The following is a 21,235-nucleotide window of genomic DNA, read 5'->3' on the forward strand; positions in this document are numbered from 1 at the left end:
GGATAAATATCAAATTTAAATACTAATTAGCTCTTTTAAAAATGTAAATATAATTCTGTTTAACACTTTTATACATTTACTTTTGAAAAAACAAAATTACTATATTAAACTGTAGCAACATTAAAGTATAGTAAATCCACGATGAAAAATATACATATGTACTAAGCTTATGATGTTTAAAAAGGTATAATTATATCTCATACTATACTTGGGATTATTACAATATTCATGGATTAATTGTTTTCTGGTATCCAAGTATAAGAAAAGTATTTCATTAATTTTATTTAGCTCTTTTATTTATTTTCAATTACATGATGAGTTGGGGTTTACCCCTCTTTCAAATTATTAACGAAATATATTTTAAATTTGAAAAAAAATTACATATGATTAAAAGGCTGAAATTATGAAACTAATCCCTGAAAAAAATTACATAAGGAATTAACCCGAAAACGAAAGAATAGAGCAGAGAAGGTTATGAGGAACATTTCAACCTAAGGACATGATCACTGAGGCCAACCTTAAGAAGATTGGGGCTTTATCTGAAAGGGTTGGCTCTCTTTACAAATATCGAGATTTTTACAATGGAAAGCCGGTCCTCACAGCCTCTGAAAAGGCTAGAGGGCTTAATGCCACAGAGTTGGTTCAACTGGACATCAGTAGACAAGTAGACTTAGAACAAGGTATAAACAATCCGACATAGGACGCGTCATAAGTTTATTATGCGTCATGCGTGTGCTCACCCTTCTTTTTACATGCATAACTTTTATTTAGCGTGATACATGTACTTATCTTTCTAACCCATATATTTACTTTTAACGCGTCATATCTAGGACGCGTCCTTGTATAATATGCATGGCTACGAGATGGTCATGATGTGGCAAGTCTGTCACTTATATTTTCCTCACAAAAAGTGTACTTTCTAGCATTCACAATGAACACTTGGTTGAAGTCTCATACACATCTTCATAATTCATGCAACTGTAGTGGACGCATCATCCCATCAGGGCTCGTCATCATCATAATTCGGGTAATTTTTTGAGGTGTTCATAAAATTGGTTTATCCTTGTTTTTATTTTCAAACAACTCATATTATACAGGCATTTCATTTTTTATATTACCATACGTCTTTAGTCTTCAAGACGCGTCTACATTTCTGGACACGTCCTGTACTGATATCTTACATGTCTTCTTTCAGATATGACTTCTCTTCCAAAAGGGTTTTCCATAGGGGTCTCCAAGAAACTGAGAGCCAGGAAGCGGGCTCCTGCAAAGTCTGATCCAAAATCTGAAGATCCCTCACCGGTGGTGGTTCCTTCTCCTCTTTCCAAGATCATTGACACCGCCGTAGTCAACATCTCAGATAAGGAGGGCGCGCCCCCCCAAAAGCCAAAAGACAATTCCTGACGATCAATCTTTCGTCCTCAGATATCTGGGCGCGTCCTCATCTGGGACCTTTACTGAAGAGGAGGTAAGGGGCTGGACATTCAGAACAGAGTAATAGACCGAAGAAGCCATGGTGAGAGCAACAGCTGAGCTCCATTTACATGCAAGGCAGAGTTCCAACAAAGCTGGTAGACTCAGGGCGCACCTTGCTGTCACCGATACTGCTAAGAGCCAGGCCGAAGACAAAATCAGATCTTTGGAAAAGGGCGTCTACAAGAAGACAGGACGCGTCTTGAGGGTGAGAAAGCATAGCTTGAAGGTACTGTTGTCTCTGTGGAGAAGGCTATGGAGGGCGTAGTCACTCTAAATTCCACCATGCAGCTGGAGCTTGATACTCTGAATGATGACAGACTGCACGGCTGGAAAGAAGAGAAGAAATTGGTGTATCAAAATAGGTTTACAGATGGCTTTGAAGAGTGGTGTTCCGGGTTCATAGCAAATGACCCAGAATACACCTTCTCCAAGTTTGATGAAGATACCCAGAAGTGGGTGAATGATTTCTTAATCAGGGCTGCAGACTCTATCAAGAACAAAAGGATTGTCATAGGCCTGGAAGAGGACGACGCGTCCCCTGCGCCTTCTTCACTCTAGGCCCAGCCTCCACCTTCTCCTCCAAAAGACCAGGGTAAACATCAGGACGTGTCTCCTGCTTAGGACGCGTCTTATGTTTATTATGAACTTTATCTGAACTATCTCAAGGGTGTAGGTCCCTTTTAAGCCCTGCAAGCTGTAACTTATTACTGTGTATGTGTTGGATGATGCACTTTAAATTGTTCTTAATTTTCTTATCTTTATATCTTTTAAATATTTTTATCATGTGGGCGCGTCCTCATAGATGGACGCGTCAACCATTCATTTTTTAGAAGACAAGAACGTTGAAATGTTGCAATTATTATATAAAATACCAGATTGGGCGCGTCCTATTACTGGACGCGTCCTTCCTTTATATCAAAAATCATCCATGTTTCCCATGTTACTTTATTTAATGAATTATGTAGTGGACGCTTATCTTTTTCCAGGGAAAAAATTACTTCATATTATTAACTCCATTTCAAAAATGTTAAAAGTGGAGCATTACCCCAAGAGGGCGCGTCCTATTAAGTGGAGCATTAACATCAGCCATGGGCGCGTCCTATGTAACGTGGGACGCGTCGTGTCAATGTAAAAAATATTTCAAATGACATACAATTTTAAATGATCATAGCTTTTATTGAATAATGCGCTCTAGTGTCAAAAGTGCATCAGTCCCATGGCTACTATGCTCTGTGAGGAACTTATTCGAAAATACGATCCTTTAACTAGTTTTAAGGTAAGTAGTACATGCACTACCCCCCTAGGTTTGCAGGAATTTTATTGCTTCTAGCCTAAAATCTGGGCATAGCCCTAAATATATAATTGAAAGTAAAAACATGATATGTAAGGGGCCAAAGCCGCACCTTACTGATAATACTTTCGGAGATGCTCCGCATTCCATGCTCGCGGAACCAACTTCCCTTCCAAGTCCTCAAGGTGATAAGTACCCTTCCACAAAATTACTTTTATCTTGTATGGTCCTTCCCAATTAGCTCAAAATACTCCATGCCGGGGATTCTTTGTATTTTTCATCACCTTCCTGAGCACCAAATCTCCTACCTTCAGCAGTTGTCCCTTTATCTTCTTATTGTAATACCTTGCAGCACGCTGTTTATATGCCGTGAGCCTCAGCTGAGAATTTTCTCTTGCTTCTTCCAAGAGATCTAAATGAAGCCTTTGGTTGATTTCTGCATTTTCCTCCCTGTAACGATCTCTACGAAGCGACCCTGAGCCAACCTCCACAGGAACCATAGCTTCATAACTGTAAGTCAGCATAAACGGAGTTTCCCCCGTAGTAGATCTCGGAGTAGTGTTGTAGGATCACATCACTTTTGAGAGTTCTTCGGGCCAATTTCCTTTGCGCTCCTCCAATTTTGTCTTAATGGTATGCTTCATTATTTTATTCACGGCCTCTGTTTGTCCATTGCTTTGAGGATGATAGACTGTTGTAAATTCCTTCTTAATTTTCAGATCCTCACACAACTATCGCAACTCCTTGCTATCAAAATGCTTTCCGTTGTCAGAGACAAGTTTGTAAGGAATTCCAAATCTGCACACGATAGAATTGAAGATAAATTCTTTAATCTTCTTCGCGGTGATAGTCGTCAGCGGCATAGCTTCTGCCCATTTAGTAAAGTAATCAACCGCAACCACTGCATACTTGACATCTCCTTTAGCCTTAGGTAATTCCCCAATAAGATCAACCCCCCAAATAGAAAATCGCCATGGGCTCACCATAGGCATCAAGAGCGTCGCTGGCATAGATGAGTAATTCATAAAACATTGGCAGCGATCGCAGGCTCTAACGAAATTTGTGGCATCCTCCTTCACAGTGGGCCAATAATAACCTTGGCATAAAACTTTCATCGCCAACGAGTTACCCCCCGAGTGATTACCACAGATCCCTTATGTACTTCCCTTAAGATGTAATTTCTCTCTTCTTTATCGAAAAATCTGAGCAGCGGTTGATTGAAGCCCCTTTTATACAAAACCTCATCATATACCACATACCTTGCGGCCTGGTAGCGGAGTCGTCTAGCCTTGAACTTATCCTCGGGAAGTGCTCCCTTGTGAATATAATCAAGAATGGGCATCATCCATGTTTTCTTGGGAGCCTCATCTACTTGCATCACCTCAACCTCTGGGATACTAAGAATCTCCTGGATTTCTAGGGGTATAGATCCCAACAACACAGCCTCCTGGGATCCCATTTTTTCCAGGGCATCTGCGTTGTTGTTCTTTTCCTTTGGTACACATTCCAGCCTAACCTCTTTTAACTTTCCAATCAGGAGCTGCGTGCACCTCAAGTACAATTCCGTATACGGTCCTCAAGCTTGAAATCCCCCATTCACCTGGTTTACCACCAACTCCGAGTCACTTTTTGCAATTAGGTTCCGTACTTCCATTTCCAAAGAGATCTTCAGGCCATTGATCAATGCTACATATTCCGTATCATTATTCATTGCATAAAATTTGAAGTGAATTGCACTAATCAGATGATGGCCTTCCGGAGACATGAGTACTATGCACGCGCCTTCTCCTCCATTATTAACCACCTCATCTACATGCAAGATCCACCAGGGATGTGGAAAGTCCTCTAAAAACTCCTCAGTATAAGGGGGATGTAGCACTACCAAAGCCTTATCATCAACTGCAGAATCAAATTCCAACAAAAAATCGGCTAAGGCCTACCCTTTAATCACTGTACGGGGCATGTATTCCAAGTCAAACTGTCCCAACTCCATAGCCCATTTCAACATTCTCTCTGATGATTCTGGCTTATGAAGGACTTGCCGCAGAGGATATGTTGTATGGACTTCAATTCTATGGGCCTGGAAGTATGGGTGAAGCTTCCTTGACATAAGGATCAAGGCATAAACCAGCTTCTCCATACTTGTCTAGCGAGTTTCAGCATCGTGCAATCGCTTTCTCACATAATTCACTAGTAATTGTTGCGCATCCTTTTCTTTTACTAGCACAGCGCTGATTGAATACTCGGAAACGACAAGGTATAGGATTAGGGATTCTCCATCTAATAGTTTTGACAATATGGGAGGGTTCCCCAGTTGTTCCTTGATCCTCCTAAAAACCTCTTCACTTTTTGGTGTCCATACAAAGTCTTTCCCTGCCACTTTAATTGCCTTAAAGAATTCTTTACACCTCTCAGATGATTTAGAGACAAATCGGTTCAACACGGCAATCCTTCCAGTTAGGCTTTGCACCTGCTTTACAGTGGTGGGAGATTTCATGTCTAGCAGTGCTTTGATCTTTGCAGGGTTAGCTTCAATTCCTCTATGATTGACGATAAACCCAAGAAACTTGCATGACTCCCCACCGAACACGCACTTCTGTGGATTCAACTTTATGCGATACCTTCTTAGAATGTTAAACATTTCAATCAAGTGTTCGACATGATCGTTTGCCTCTTTGGACTTTACCAACATATCGTCCACATATACCTCCATGGTTCTCCAAATGATTCTTGAACATCATGTTCACCAACCGGTGGTAGGTCGCGCCAACGTTGATCAATCCAAATGGCATCCCTATGTAGCAATATAACCCTTTATCAGTGATGAAGGATGTATAGCAAGGCATGCCCTGCCGTCACGTCAACCAACTAATCAATTTGTGGGAGCGGAAAACTATATTTTGGGCAAGCTTTATTGAGATCTGTGAAATCTACATACGTCATCCACTTCCCATTTGGTTTTTTCACAAGCACTGGATTCGCAAGCCATTCATGGTAAAAAGAATCTTTAATCAAACCAATTTCCGACAGGATATCTACCTCTTCCTTTAATGTTATCGCCCTTTCCCCGCTCACCGGGCGACACTTTTGTCGTATGCCTGTGCAATTAGGGAAAATGTTCAGCCGATGACACATTACCCCTGGGTCGATTTCCACCATGTCTGAATGACTCCATGCGAAGACATCGAGATTTTTAATCAGAAAATGGGTAAGCTTTTCCCTCGTTTCATAACTTAGTTGAGATCCCACCTTCAAAACCTTGCTTGGGTCATCTTTATCGATCGGAACAGATATTGTGTCTTCGGTCGGCCCCGTTTTCTCGGCAGGCATAGGGATCCTGGGATCCAGATCAAAATTAAAGTCCCGGGGGTCCTCGACTTCCATTCCTACATTTGAGGGTACATCCCTATATGTGGGAGCATCCACCTCTGGACAAGGCATGGCTTTATGCAATGCAGGTGTGGAGGGCGCGTCCTCGTTTTGAGGAGCATCAACCTCAATTTCATTTTAGGGCGCGTCCTGCCTTTGAGGAGCATCCACCATGAGGTTACTTTCTAGACTTTGTAAAATCTCACTTCTTCCTTCCAGCCTTTCTCCATTAACCTCCTTTCGCACAATCCCTTCTTATTGATTCACCACGATTTTCTCCACTCTGCGGATCCTCGAAATATTCCCCAATATCAAAGTTGGGGCCTCGGTGATATTAGTTTCTTCTTCCTCTAGATCTTCCACAAAATAATGGGCATGAACCTCCCCACTTGGTTTTTCTTGAATGTCCGCCGCGTCTTCAAATGGAAGACCTTTTCCCTCATACCTTCTACTGCGAAATTCTTTAAAAGCCTTGTGATAGCAGTCGCGTGATTTGTATTGCGACCCTCTCAGACTTCCCACTATGTTAGGTGTTGGGAACTTTATCATCAAATGATGTATCGAGGTTATGACCCTGAACGCTCGCAACTAAGGTCTGCCAACTAACACATTGTGCGTGGAGTCCTTATCCAGCACTTCGAAGTCTATCATTTGAGTGACAGACAGAGCTCCTTCCCCAAGTGTGACAGGAAGCCTAGCCGAACCCATAACTCTTACTGCCTCTCCAGTAAAACCGTAGATGTGTGCATCTTCAAAATTCATATCACTATCCGAGAAACCCAATTTCTTATATGTGCTATAATACAGGATGTTCGTAGAGCTCCCGTTGTCCAAGAAGACTCGATGCACGTTTATTACCCCAAATTTGGCTATATTCCCACAATTGTGGATGCGTCTACCACCTAGGGCGCGTCCTATATATATTTTTTTTTAGTTATTTCAATCAAGAGTTGAATAGACGCGTCGTCACCCTAGGACGCGTCATCTTACTATGTTTCCTGCGATAGATTTGTAGGACACGTCTTCACAACACCCCATCTCCTCTCTTACTTTTTTTTACATATTTTTATTATCTTCTTCTTTAACATGGACACATCCTCAAGATCTTCTTCCTTCTTTTTTTAGCTGGAGGACACGTCTTCTTCGTCACCTTTCCATCCATTTAAGGCTCTTAACAAGCGCATAGGGATCTACTCTCCCCCTCGAATTTCTTTCATTCCTAAGTCACCTGAGCACCATAGGACAGAATCATTCTTGGAAGCAGAGTCCCGTGCTTTCGAATTTATGAAGTCCAAAACCTCAATTATGGCAAGTTCAAGCTCTAAATCAATGGATAACGTTCCTCTGAGCGTAAGACTGGGACAGAAATGTAAAAGGAACTCCCAAACCACCCGTAGTCAAGCAATTGAAGATTGGACGGGCGATGAGGTCATCCCTTCTTCTACCCAGTCGCAAAAACATGAAGTTATTCCAGACGATGACGCATCTAATTCACCTCAGGAGGCATCTCCTGCTAAGGATGCATCTCCCTTTCAGGACACGTCTCCCTTACAGGATGCGCCTTCTCCTCACAGTGAAGGTGAATTTGAAGAAAGGGCTCCTGAACTTGACAAATATCATATCTTTCCTCAACATTCTGTCTTCCCATTGGAACATTGGAAGCCAAGCGATGTAGAGCTTAATTTTTATTAGAAAGAACTGGAGGACCTTCCTGAGACAGAAAAGAATGTTTGGAGGATGAGAGAGCACAAATTGGTCTGTGTTGGGATGAAATCCACTGCGACAGACCTAGAGATTGGGTGGACCATGAATTATTATGATATGGAGGGAATCTGGGCGCGTCCTCTCAGGATGATGAGGCCCCATATCTTTAATATGGAAACTCTGAGGATTCCCAGGATGGTCCTAACTCCAAAACTCATTTCTGTAGGTGTGGGCGCGCCCTTGCACCCATATATCAAAAAGATTTTGAAATGGTATGACATTGCTCCAGTTCAATTATCTCCAAACTCGTACAAACTAGCATGGGTTTTGTACATCATGTACCACAATCTTGGGTTGGGCGCGCCCTCCATGAAGGAGTTCAGCTTTTTCTTCAGCTTCAGAAAGTCCATCCCTGGATACCACTTCATTATTGTCAACAAGTGGTTAAACAATAAGGGTTTCAATGAAGGCAAGGTGAGCCACAAAAGGGATTGGAAGGAACCTTTCTTCTAGATCTATGATGTCAAGAGAGCCCGGGTTCGCTTCAACTTGGAACCAAGTAAGTGATTTCCATATAACACGTCCTCATAACCTGGACGCGTCCTCAGTTTTACAAAATTTTCATCTCCTCTTCCCTTAACAAGTCCTTATTTTTTCCTTAGACAAAAGAGTCCAAAAGGAATTAACAGGAAAAAGAAAGAAGAGAGCAGAGAAGGTACTCAAGTACGCTGAGGAACATTTCAACCTTAAGGACATGATCACGGAGGACAACCTTAAGAAGATTGGGGCTTTGTCTGAAAGGGTTGGCTCTCTTTGCAAATATCGAGATTTTTACAATGGAAAGCCCGTTCTCACGGCCTCTGAAAAGGCTAGAGGGCTTAATGCCACAGAATTGGTTCAACTGGACATCAGCAGACAAGTAGACTTAGAACAAGGTATAAACAATCAGACATAGGATGCGTCATAAGTTTATGACGCGTCATGCGTATGTTCACCCTTCTTTTTACATGCATAACTTTTATTTAGCGTGATACATTGTCTTTCTAACCCATATATTTACTTTTGACGCGTCATATCTAGGACGCGTCCTTGTATAATATGCATGGCTACGAGATGGTCATGCTGTGGCAAGTCTGTCACTTATATTTTCCTCACAAAAAGTGCACTTTCTAGCATTCATAATGAACACTTGGTTGAAGTCTCATACACATCTTCATAATCCATGCAACTGTAATGGACGCGTTATCCCATCAGGGCGCGTCATCATTATAAATTGGGTAATTTTTTGAGGTGCTCATAAAATTAGTTTATCCTTGTTTTTATTTTCAAACAACTCATATTATGCAGGCATATCATTTTTTATATTACCATACGGCTTTAGTCTTTAAGACGCGTCTATATTTCTGGAAACGTCATGTAATGAAATCTTATATGTCTTTTTTCAGATATGACTTCTCTTCCAAAAGGGTTTACCATATGGGCCTCCAAGAAACTGAGAGCCAGGAAGCAGGCTCCTACGAAGTCTGATCCAAAAGCTAAAGATCCCTCACCGGTGGTGGTTCCTTCTCATCTTCCCAAGATCATTGACACCACCGTGGTCAGCATCTCAGATAAGGAGGGAGCGCCCCCAAACGCCAAAAGATAATTCCTGACAATCAATCTTTCGTCCTCAGATATCTGGGCGCGTCCTCATCTGGGACCTTTACTGAAGAGGAGGTACGGGGCTGGACATTCAGAACAGAGCAAGAGACTGAAGAAGCCATGGTGAGAGCAGCAGCTGAGCTCCATTTACATGCAAGGCAGAGTACCAACATGGCTGCTAGACTCAGGGCGCGCATTGCTGTCACCATCTTGGCATAAAACTCTGCCGGGAGACGCCAAGTATTGGTGGAAGAACTGGATGATTCCATTGACATATAATAAGGTGAGTTGTTATAAGTCATTGAATATCTACTCATTCCCTGTGAGAAGTTATTGTGTACAGCCACTCCTGGATAGTTAGGATAGCTTGCATAATAATTAGCATAATTGATAGGGTAGGGGTAGGGCTGGTAAGAAACAGGAATTTTAGCCTGCTTAGCCGCAGCCCATTGCCTCTTGTGCCCATTTTGGTGTCCTCCAAGGGCCATTGGTGAAGAGAAGGTTTTGTCGCAGTAACGACAAGGATACATCTTTTTTTCTTTTTTCTCTTTTGGTTCCTGGTAATTTATTGGTTGTTGAAGTTATGGTGGTGCATTTGAGATTGGTTGGTTTTGGGGTTGGACAACATCATCACCTTCCTTTGTATCACCTTCCATCTCCAAAGGAAAGGCTTTGGAGGGCTGGGACTGGGAGGAAGGAGATTGTTGGAAGTCTTTGGTGGCCATAATATAATGTACACTTGTACTATACTGCAGGAAGATGTGTATTGAAGTTATAAACTTTGGAAGAACTGAAGATTGCATGAACTATAAATATTGTACAAGAAAGTGTATCTCGGGTCAGATTATAATAATATTATTATTACTTTTCATAAGATACAATATACTATCTTTTAACGTGTGTTTTATTTTATTCAGAGATTTTGTACCAATCCAGTCAACTTGGTATATTCTCTTAAAAACTTACTTTTGTTTTTTCTTAAAAACATACTTTTTTCAAAGTAATTGTCCAACAAATATTATATAATTCAAAATGTTGTTCTTAAGAACAAAACATAAAAAATGCATAAATTTCTTTTTTGGAAAAGAAAAGTATATATTTCCATGATTACAATAATAAAAAGATTAAATTTGGATACTTATTATACTACATTATTCTGATCTTAATTTTTTGCATTATCTTATATATATAGGAATTTATTGCGTCGAGAACCATCTTATATGGAAAATTATTCCACTGTAAAATCAAATTTAAAATCAAGTAATTTTATCAAATTTTAATTATTAAATTTTTTATTATATTTATTATTCTAGATTAGCATCGAATTTTATATTTTTTTAAAAATAAAATTTTACATTTGTGATGAGATTATATAATAAATTCAATTATTCTCCATCATTCTCCATATAAGATGGTTGTCGAAGGAGTAAATTCTTATATATATATATATATATATATATATATATATATATATCTCAAATACTACAATTACATAAGACTATATACTAGGATTTGCAATGTCTTGTGTATCTCAAACACTGCAAATTTGGCCCAAATTTTTTAACCAACCAATTCAATATAAGTTAAAATTTTGAATTTTGAATAGACAATTTTTTTTGAATTTCCAATCAACAAAAATTAATAAATGCATTATGCTGACTTCACTCATACATTTACTTTAAAAAAATGTGTTATATATATTACATCCATATTTTTACCCACACCATACATAGTTCAGTTTGAATTTACCCACTAATTGTACAAATATATGATGGCAAGTGACTCTTATGCAAAGTGACTCTAATATTGTGACAAGTCACTGATTAGAGCAAAAATGTGGCCCAAAATTCACTTGTAAGAAAGGGGTACCAAGAGTGGTTAAAGCATGTCTAATTGCATGTACATGATGTTAACATGTTAATTGTCAATATATGGTGGCAAGTGAGTGACTCATGGTTACAAATGGGTTGAGGCAAAACCCCTTTCAAAGATAAGAGAGAAAGAAATGTAGAGTTTCACAGAATATTACTGGGTGAGAGAAAATAAGAGAGATGAGAGAATGAGAAAAGTAGGTAAAACTTCGCATGCTAGCCAAAAAAATTATAATTTTGTTATTTATTACGGTTAGCCCTAAATAAATTTATTTACAATTTCTTTTTATGATTTGAATATTTTATTCTTCATTGATAATTAAAGTGTCGAGTTTAGAAAAATGTCTCTCAAATAATATTGCCACGAATATATGCAATATGATGTTAGTTAAATTTTTTGTTGGAAATATATAATAAAAAATAAATATTTCAAATTAAACAATAGCATAAATTAATTAATGTCAGTTATAAATTAAATTATTAAGAAAATGTATAGATTCCAAATTATGTCTAAATTAAAATATAATTGACACATTTCCTATTCTTTTATCAGTCCTCGGCACCAAAAAGTTCCGGTTATCATTTTGTAGAACTACAAAATAACAATCACTCTAATAAAAATGGAGGTAATATATATTGTTACTCACGGCACTTATTCTATTATTTCCTATTTTATAGGTTCTATTGCATCATTGACTTTTATTCACATATAGTATTGTATATGATAATTTTGTGTATATGTTTAGGTTTGTTGAACACTACTAATTAGTTTGATTAAATAATTGTTATAACTTATAGTACTAAAGTTTTTTTTTATTCTTGTGTGTATATGAAACTTCAATGCTCAGATGTTACACAATTCATCAATGTTCTTGATCCTTAAAATGAAGATAATAATAATGTTCTGGTAATAAAAATTTACATGCATATATTTTTATTCTTAAACAATAATCTAACTTCATGGTAAAAAGTTTGTAATATTTATATTTTTTATAATGAATAGATAAACAAATATTTTTCATTTAGTTAATAATTTTTTTTATCGTAGGGAACCCGCAGGCCCTACCATTCGGGTGCGCACTGGGTAAACCCCACGGGCTCACTCAATAGCCTGCAAATCACGTGAACCAAAGTAAACCGCACTTAAGCAATAGTTCTGGTTCAGGAGGTATAATCATAACATTTAGTTTATAATTTTCATATTTTTTATAATGAATAGATAAACAAAAATAATTATTGTGAGACATAATCATACAAAAACACTAATACGTAGAATTCCATAAAAAAATATAAATCCCAAATTTTGACCAAAGTACTTATACAAGACAGTTGACATAACTATCTATACCAGGTGTTCGCACCAAAAAAATTGATTTTACATTTTGTACCACAAATACAATTACATAATATCACTTCAATTATAAATGAAAATAATATGGTTATTGAGATTGCTTATTCTATTACTTTCTCATAATATGATCATCTGAAATTTTTGCTTATATTTCTTTCTCAATTTTAAATTGGAATAAAATCAAAATAATATTTTATTGACAGTTTCTCGGGGTTGTCTTCGACGACGCCTCGTGTTTTACAACTTAAATGGTATATTGGAGAATATACAATAATTTTAAAATTGAATTAAATAAAAAAAAGATATTTATTGACAGTTTCTCGGTATCTTCTTCGATGATGTATCGTGTTCTAAACAAAAAGGTATAATAAAGGATATACAATAATTTTTAAAAACGTATGTATAATTTTGATATGAAGTATCAGAATAAAATATGTCTATTTTATAAAAATGTCTGAATTAAAAAAGAATGTGAAATTAGTAGTGCACAATTTTGATTATTAAATTTTATAAAAATCTGATCAAATTAAATTTTTACTTATATTTCTTTCTCAGTAATTTTTACTTATATTTCCAGACGAACCTGTATCACGGAGATGCGAATCACTGCCTCCATCACTCTTCTTCTTTTTCCCCGAATCAAGCTAGGTTGCCCCGCCAATCCTCTTAAACCTATCAGCTAACTCTCTGAATTTCTGCGACATCTCGTGGAGGAACTAGTTTAAGATACGGATGCTGCACAAGGGAAAAAGCAAGTCAAAAATGCATATATTCCGGGAAACATAAATAAAGACAAAGAAACTATGCAAACAGTGAAACTCCAAAAATGTGTAAGTATTTACATCCAGCATTATATAATATTTGATTACACAAAAAATTATTCCGGGTTCATTATGCACCGAGGGCCCCGCAGAAGTCAAACATCTTCGCAAGAGCGTCTTTCCCGAGCCGCTGGGTTGGGAACCTGTCAGTTTTTATGACATTTTTGTATACAGGTATAAACTCTAGGTCCCCACCCCGGACAAAGATGAATTCCTGATGCCAACCACGGAGAGAATTCAGCATGAAGACCGGGGACATTTTGAGCATCAGCAGGAAACCCACACTCATTTATGTTAAAGGTGAATTCATAGAGTGGGAAGTTGCTGGATTTCTTGATCTTTAAGAGATGGTGGAAAAGTTTGAAAGTGGGCAGAAAACCCTTCATATGACAGCAACCAAGGAACCAGGAGATCCACTTGACTGAGTTCGGGGCAAGTTGGGTGAACGGTATCCCTTACACATCCCAGCAAAGAGATTTCGTGAACTGATGAAGATTGGGCCTCATACTACGCCAGTACTCAAGAGGAATACCTACCCAACCCCCCCCCCCCCCCCTCGCAGGCCTATGGTATACTCTCTCGTCAGACTCGGACCACCTCCACTCTAAACCGTCGCCAAAATGGAAGACGGCCTTAATCATCTACCTGGCAATGGGTATGAGTACTAAGGATCGGAAGCGGGTTGTATTAAGGTCAAACCAAAACCAACCCATTACCCGCGGATATTAAAATAGTTGAACCGGAACCGCAAACCACATTTCGGTTTCAGTTTGGGTCGGTTAAGTATCGGTTCGGTTTATGCGGATTATGCGGTTTAACCCGAACCGTGATCACCCTTATTGTATTCTGCAATTAAAAGGTATAAAAGAATATATACAATGATTTAAAAATTGGAATGACATCAAAATAAGATATTAATTGACTGTTTCTCAGCTTCGTTTTCGACGACACCTTGTGTTCTATAACTAAAAATTATAATAGCGGATATATAATAATTTTAAAATTGCAATATAGTCAATATAATATATTTATTGGTAGTTTTTTGGTGTCGTCGTCGATGACCGGTCGTATTTTGCAACTAAAATGGTATGAAAGATGACAAATAATTTTGAAATTGAAATAAAATCAAAAAAGAAGATTTTTATTAACGGTTTCTCGGCGTCGTCGATTTTGCAACTAAAAATGTATAATAGAAGATATACAATAATTTTGAAATTGGAATAAAATCAATATAAGATATTTATTGACAGTTTGGTCGACGGCTTGCATTCTAAAACTGAAAAGGTATATAAGGATATATACAATAATTTAAAATTTAAATGAAAATTGAAATAAGATATATATTGACTGTTTCTCGGCTTCGTTTTTGACGCCGCCGCGTATTTTATAACTAAAACGTAGAATAGAGTATATACAATATCTTTTAAATTGGAATAATATCAAAATAAAATATTTATTAGAAGTTACTCGGCGCCGTCTTCGACGACACCTCGTATTCTGTAACTAAAGTTAAAAATAAAGGATATACAATAATTTTGAAATTAGAATAAAATTAAAATAAGATATTAATTGACTAATTCTTGTATGCATTTTCGATAACCTATTGTATTCAATAACCAAAAAGTATAATATAGATCATGTATGGTATGCTTTATAAAATAGAAAATAACAAAATGTATATATTGTTCATCTTTACCATGTTCATGTCATGCTATATATATAATATGTGAAATATACATAGTTCACGCTCTTAAAAATCATAACTTTGATAGCTGTTATTTTAGAATTTTTCACAGTAGTGTTGATTGTAAAGTTTGAAATAACCACTATTCATAACTATCATATTTTGAAATCTAAATTTTATACTTCTTCTAATAATACATTCTAATTTTATTTTTGAGTTAAAATCAAAATAAGATATTAATTTATAATTTTTCGACATTGTTTTTTACGATGCCCTCATATTCTATTACTAAAAAGGTATAATAGTGATTATATATAGTTCACATTTATCATATACATACCATATTTAAGATTATAAAGATGTAAAATATATATAATTATGTTTTCAAAAATCGTGAAATTTTATACAGCTATTTTTAAGATTAGATGGATATATAATTTATAGATGTAAAATATATGTGGTTTACATTTATTAAAAAATATGCCATGACGTTTTGTAATTAAAAGTAAAAGTAATGTTGTTATTCAAAACAAAATGATTATAAAAATTTCATTTTAGTAGTTGTCTTTAAATAAAAAAATATTTTCCATGACTTTCAAAATATAAATACAACTTTACTCACATTACTGGTAACTAACAAAATCAGTACTTTTGAATTTTTCTTAGTAATCTTGAATACATAATACTTAAAAGATTATATAAATTATCATTTTCAAACTTTCTTATTATTCTACTAAAATTTTAGTCATAATCATATTAGTGTGATAGTTTAGACTTCATTGATTTCTATGCCAAGTTTTATGAAATAATTTATATTAAAAATAATAATTTCTTTGTTTTAGGTAATTTGGTTTAAAAGGTATTGCAAAATAATACGAATCTGGAAAAAAACAAAATTATATATGTTATGTAATTGAAAATTTGTTTTAACTTTTCAATATGATATTTAAATAATTAATATATTTAATGTTACGTTCAAGTTATCTAGAAACTCACCCATTTATATAAAAAAAATAAATTACATAATATATTTTGTTGTGATTAGATTGTCATACTTTGGTTTAATTCATATAAAATACTTTTGAATAAAAAAATAAAATGGTCTCAATATTTTTTTTAAATGAAGAAAGAAAGCAAATGATAACAAAAACCTCCATCTTATCTTATTTTAAAAACTGAATGTACATTTTCATTTCATTTAAAAATTAAATAAAAAATTATTAAAATTATACACCAATAAGAAGTAAACATAAGAAATATGCATGAACGCAAATGGTAGGATTATCTTTGGTTTATATTTTTCAATTTAACTTTTTAATACAACTTTTCTGTAATTATTTGTTTGTACTTCATATGTAAATCATTCTTGAACTATTTTTATGTGATTAATATGATACTGTTGAAAATTAATTAATTTTTCTATAAGCTTTAAAAATGAATAATAAATTTTAGTTTTAATTTTAATTCAACTTTCGACTTCTTTTTATATATTATCGTTATTTTTAACAATATAATCTTTAATTTCATCAAGAATAAAGATATAATATTTAATTAAATAAAAATAATATTACATTAAAATATTTTATTGACTAAATAACTTCAAAAAATTTAATTAGTATTAGATGTAACTATATCTAAAAGTATAATTTTTTGAATTATAAACACCTTGATAATATTATTATTTTTAAAACCCCGTCCACGACCCTAAATAGCGTTTTTAGGATAAATATCAAATTTAAATACTAATTAGCTCTTTTAAAAATGTAAATATAATTCTGTTTAACACTTTTATACATTTACTTTTGAAAAAACAAAATTACTATATTAAACTGTAGCAACATTAAAGTATAGTAAATCCACGATGAAAAATATACATATGTACTAAACTTATGATGTTTAAAAAGGTATAATTATATCTCATACTATAATTGGGATTATTACAATATTCATGGATTAATTGTTTTCTGGTATCCAAGTATAAGAAAAGTATTTCATTAATTTTATTTAGCTCTTTTATTTATTTTCAATTACATGATGAGTTGGGGTTTACCCCTCTTTCAAATTATTAACGAAATATATTTTAAATTTGAAAAAAAATTACATATGATTAAAAGGCTGAAATTATGAAACTAATCCCTGAAAAAAATTACATAAGGAACTAACACGAAAACGAAAGAATAGAGCAGAGAAGGTTATGAGGAACATTTCAACCTAAGGACATGATCACTGAGGCCAACCTTAAGAAGATTGGGGCTTTATCCGAAAGGGTTGGCTCTCTTTACAAATATCGAGATTTTTACAATGGAAAGCCCGTCCTCACAGCCTCTGAAAAGGCTAGAGGGCTTAATGCCACAGAGTTGGTTCAACTGGACATCAGTAGACAAGTAGACTTAGAACAAGGTATAAACAATCCGACATAGGACGCGTCATAAGTTTATTATGCGTCATGCGTGTGCTCACCCTTCTTTTTACATGCATAACTTTTATTTAGCGTGATACATGTACTTATCTTTCTAACCCATATATTTAGTTTTAACGCGTCATATCTAGGACGCGTCCTTGTATAATATGCATGGCTACGAGATGGTCATGATGTGGCAAGTCTGTCACTTATATTTTCCTCACAAAAAGTGTACTTTTTAGCATTCACAATGAACACTTGGTTGAAGTCTCATACACATCTTCATAATTCATGCAACTGTAGTGGACGCATCATCTCATCAGGGCTCGTCATCATTATAATTCGGGTAATTTTTTGAGGTGCTCATAAAATTGGTTTATCCTTGTTTTTATTTTCAAACAACTCATATTATACAGGCATTTCATTTTTTATATTACCATACGTCTTTAGTCTTCAAGACGCGTCTACATTTCTGGACACGTCCTGTACTGATATCTTACATGTCTTCTTTCAGATATGACTTCTCTTCCAAAAGGGTTTTCCATAGGGGTCTCCAAGAAACTGAGAGCCAGGAAGCGGGCTCCTGCAAAGTCTGATCCAAAATCTGAAGATCCCTCACCGGTGGTGGTTCCTTCTCCTCTTTCCAAGATCATTGACACCGCCGTAGTCAACATCTCAGATAAGGAGGGCGCGCCCCCCCAAAAGCTAAAAGACAATTCCTGACGATCAATCTTTCGTCCTCAGATATCTGGGCGCGTCCTCATCTGGGACCTTTACTGAAGAGGAGGTAAGGGGCTGGACATTCAGAACAGAGCAATAGACCGAAGAAGCCATGGTGAGAGCAATAGCTGAGCTCCATTTACATGCAAGGCAGAGTGCCAACAAAGCTGGTAGACTCAGGGCGCACCTTGCTGTCACCGATACTGCTAAGAGCCAGGCCGAAGACAAAATCAGATCTTTGGAAAAGGGCATTACTTTGCTCACCCAAGAGAAAGATGCTGAGATCAAGCGTCTGCAAGAAGACAGGACGCGTCTTGAGGGTGAGAAAGCATAGCTTGAAGGTACTGTTGTCTCTGTGGAGAAGGCTATGGAGGGCGTAGTCACTCTAAATTCCACCATGCAGCTGGAGCTTGATACTCTGAATGATGACAGACTGCACGGCTGGAAAGAAGAGAAGAAATTGGTGTATCAAAATAGGTTTACAGATGGCTTTGAAGAGTGGTGTTCCGGGTTCATAGCAAATGACCCAGAATACACCTTCTCCAAGTTTGATGAAGATACCCAGAAGTGGGTGAATGATTTCTTAATCAGGGCTGCAGACTCTATCAAGAACAAAAGGATTGTCATAGGCCTGGAAGAGGACGACGCGTCCCCTGCGCCTTCTCCACTCTAGGCCCAGCCTCCACCTTCTCCTCCAAAACCCCAGGGTAAACATCAGGACGTGTCTCCTGCTTAGGACGCGTCTTATGTTTATTATGAACTTTATCTGAACTATCTCAAGGGTGTAGGTCCCTTTTAACCCCTGCAAGCTGTAAGCTTATTACTGTGTATGTGTTGGATGATGCACTTTAAATTGTTCTTAATTTTCTTATCTTTATATCTTTTAAATATTTTTATCATGTGGGCGCGTCCTCATAGATGGACGCGTCAACCATTCATTTTTTAGAAGACAAGAACGTTGAAATGTTGCAATTATTATATAAAATACCAGGTTGGGCGCGTCCTATTACTGGACGCGTCCTTCCTTTATATCAAAAATCATCCATGTTTCCCATGTTACTTTATCTAATGAATTATGTAGTGGGCGCTTATCTTTTTCCAGGGAAAAAATTACTTCATATTATTAACTCCATTTCAAAAATGTTAAAAGTGGAGCATTACCCCAAGAGGGCGCGTCCTATTAAGTGGAGCATCAACATCAGCCATGGGCGCGTCCTATGTAACGTGGGACGCGTCGTGTCAATGTAAAAAATATTTCAAATGACATACAATTTTAAATGATCATAGCTTTTATTAAATAATGCGCTCTAGTGTCAAAAGTGCACCAGTCCCATGGCTACTATACTCTGTGGGGAACTTATTCGAAAATACGATCCTTCAACTAGTTTTAAGGTAAGTAGTACATGCACTACCCCCCTAGGCTTGCAGGAATTTTATTGCTTCTAGCCTAAAATCTGGGCATAGCCCTAAATATATAATTGAAAGTGAAAACATGATATGTAAGGGGCCAAAGCCGCACCTTACTGATAATACTTTCGGAGATGCTCCGCATTCCATGCTCGCGGAACCAACTTCCCTTCCAAGTCCTCAAGGTGATAAGTACCCTTCCACAAAATTACTTTTATCTTGTATGGTCCTTCCCAATTAGATCAAAATACTCCATGCCGGGGATTCTTTGTATTTTTCATCACCTTCCTGAGCACCAAATCTCCTACCTTCAGCAGTTGTCCCTTTATCTTCTTATTGTAATACCTTGCAGCACGCTGTTTATATGCCGTGAGCCTCAGCTGAGAATTTTCTCTTGCTTCTTCCAAGAGATCTAAATGAAGCCTTTGGTTGATTTCTGCATTTTCCTCCGTGTAACGATCTCTACGAAGCGACCCTGAGCCAACCTCCACAGGAACCATAGCTTCATAACTGTAAGTCAGCATAAACGGAGTTTCCCCCGTAGTAGATCTCGGAGTAGTGTTGTAGGATCACATCACTTTTGAGAGTTCTTCGGGCCAATTTCCTTTGCGCTCCTCCAATTTTGTCTTAATGGTATGCTTCATTATTTTATTCACGGCCTCTGTTTGTCCATTGCTTTGAGGATGATAGACTGCTGCAAATTCCTTCTTAATTTTCAGATCCTCACACAACTATCGCAACTGCTTGCTATCAAACTGCTTTCCGTTGTCAGAGACAAGTTTGTAAGGAATTCCAAATCTGCACACGATAGAATTGAAGATAAATTCTTTAATCTTCTTCGCGGTGATAGTCGTCAGCGGCATAGCTTCTGCCCATTTAGTAAAGTAATCAACTGCAACCACTGCATACTTGACATCTCCTTTAGCCTTAGGTAATTCCCCAATAAGATCAACCCCCCAAATAAAAAATCGCCATGGGCTCACCATAGGCATCAAGAGCGTCGCTGGCATAGATGAGTAATTCACAAAACATTGGCAGCGATCGTAGGCTCTAACGAAATTTGCGGCATCCTCCTTCACAGTGGGCCAATAATAACCTTGGCATAAAACTTTCATCGCCAACGAGTTACCCCCCAAGTGATTACCACAGATCCCTTATGTACTTCCCTTAAGATGTAATTTCTCTCTTCTTTATCGAAAAATCTGAGCAGCGGTTGATTGAAGCCCCTTTTATACAAAACCTCATCATATACCACATACCTTGCGGCCTGGTAGCGGAGTCGTCTAGCCTTAAACTTATCCTCAGGAAGTGCTCCCTTGTGAATATAATCAAGAATGGGCATCATCCATGTTTTCTTGGGAGCCTCATCTACTTGCATCACCTCAACCTCTGGGATACTAGGAATCTCCTGGATTTCTAGGGGTATAGATCCCAACAACAAAGCCTCCTGGGATCCCATTTTTTCCTGGGTATCCGTGTTGTTGTTATTTTCCTTTGGT

General features: G+C 36.9%; 1 protein-coding gene across 1 annotated transcript; it reads right to left on the reverse strand.

Annotated features, from left to right (window-relative positions):
• Nucleotides 1–3,498: 3,498 nt before the first annotated feature.
• On the reverse strand, nucleotides 3,499–4,907 carry LOC141719167 (uncharacterized). The gene is made up of 4 exons (XM_074521550.1): nucleotides 4,724–4,907; nucleotides 4,368–4,666; nucleotides 4,020–4,307; nucleotides 3,499–3,840 (listed from the first exon to the last, which is right to left on the reverse strand). The coding sequence occupies exons 1-4, from the start codon at nucleotides 4,905–4,907 to the stop codon at nucleotides 3,499–3,501; spliced, it is 1,113 nt and encodes a 370-aa protein (XP_074377651.1).
• Between the last annotated feature and the right edge of the window lie 16,328 nt (nucleotides 4,908–21,235).

This window comes from Apium graveolens, chromosome 4 (assembly GCF_009905375.1).
Source record: "Apium graveolens cultivar Ventura chromosome 4, ASM990537v1, whole genome shotgun sequence".
NCBI classification, from domain to species: domain Eukaryota; kingdom Viridiplantae; phylum Streptophyta; class Magnoliopsida; order Apiales; family Apiaceae; genus Apium; species Apium graveolens.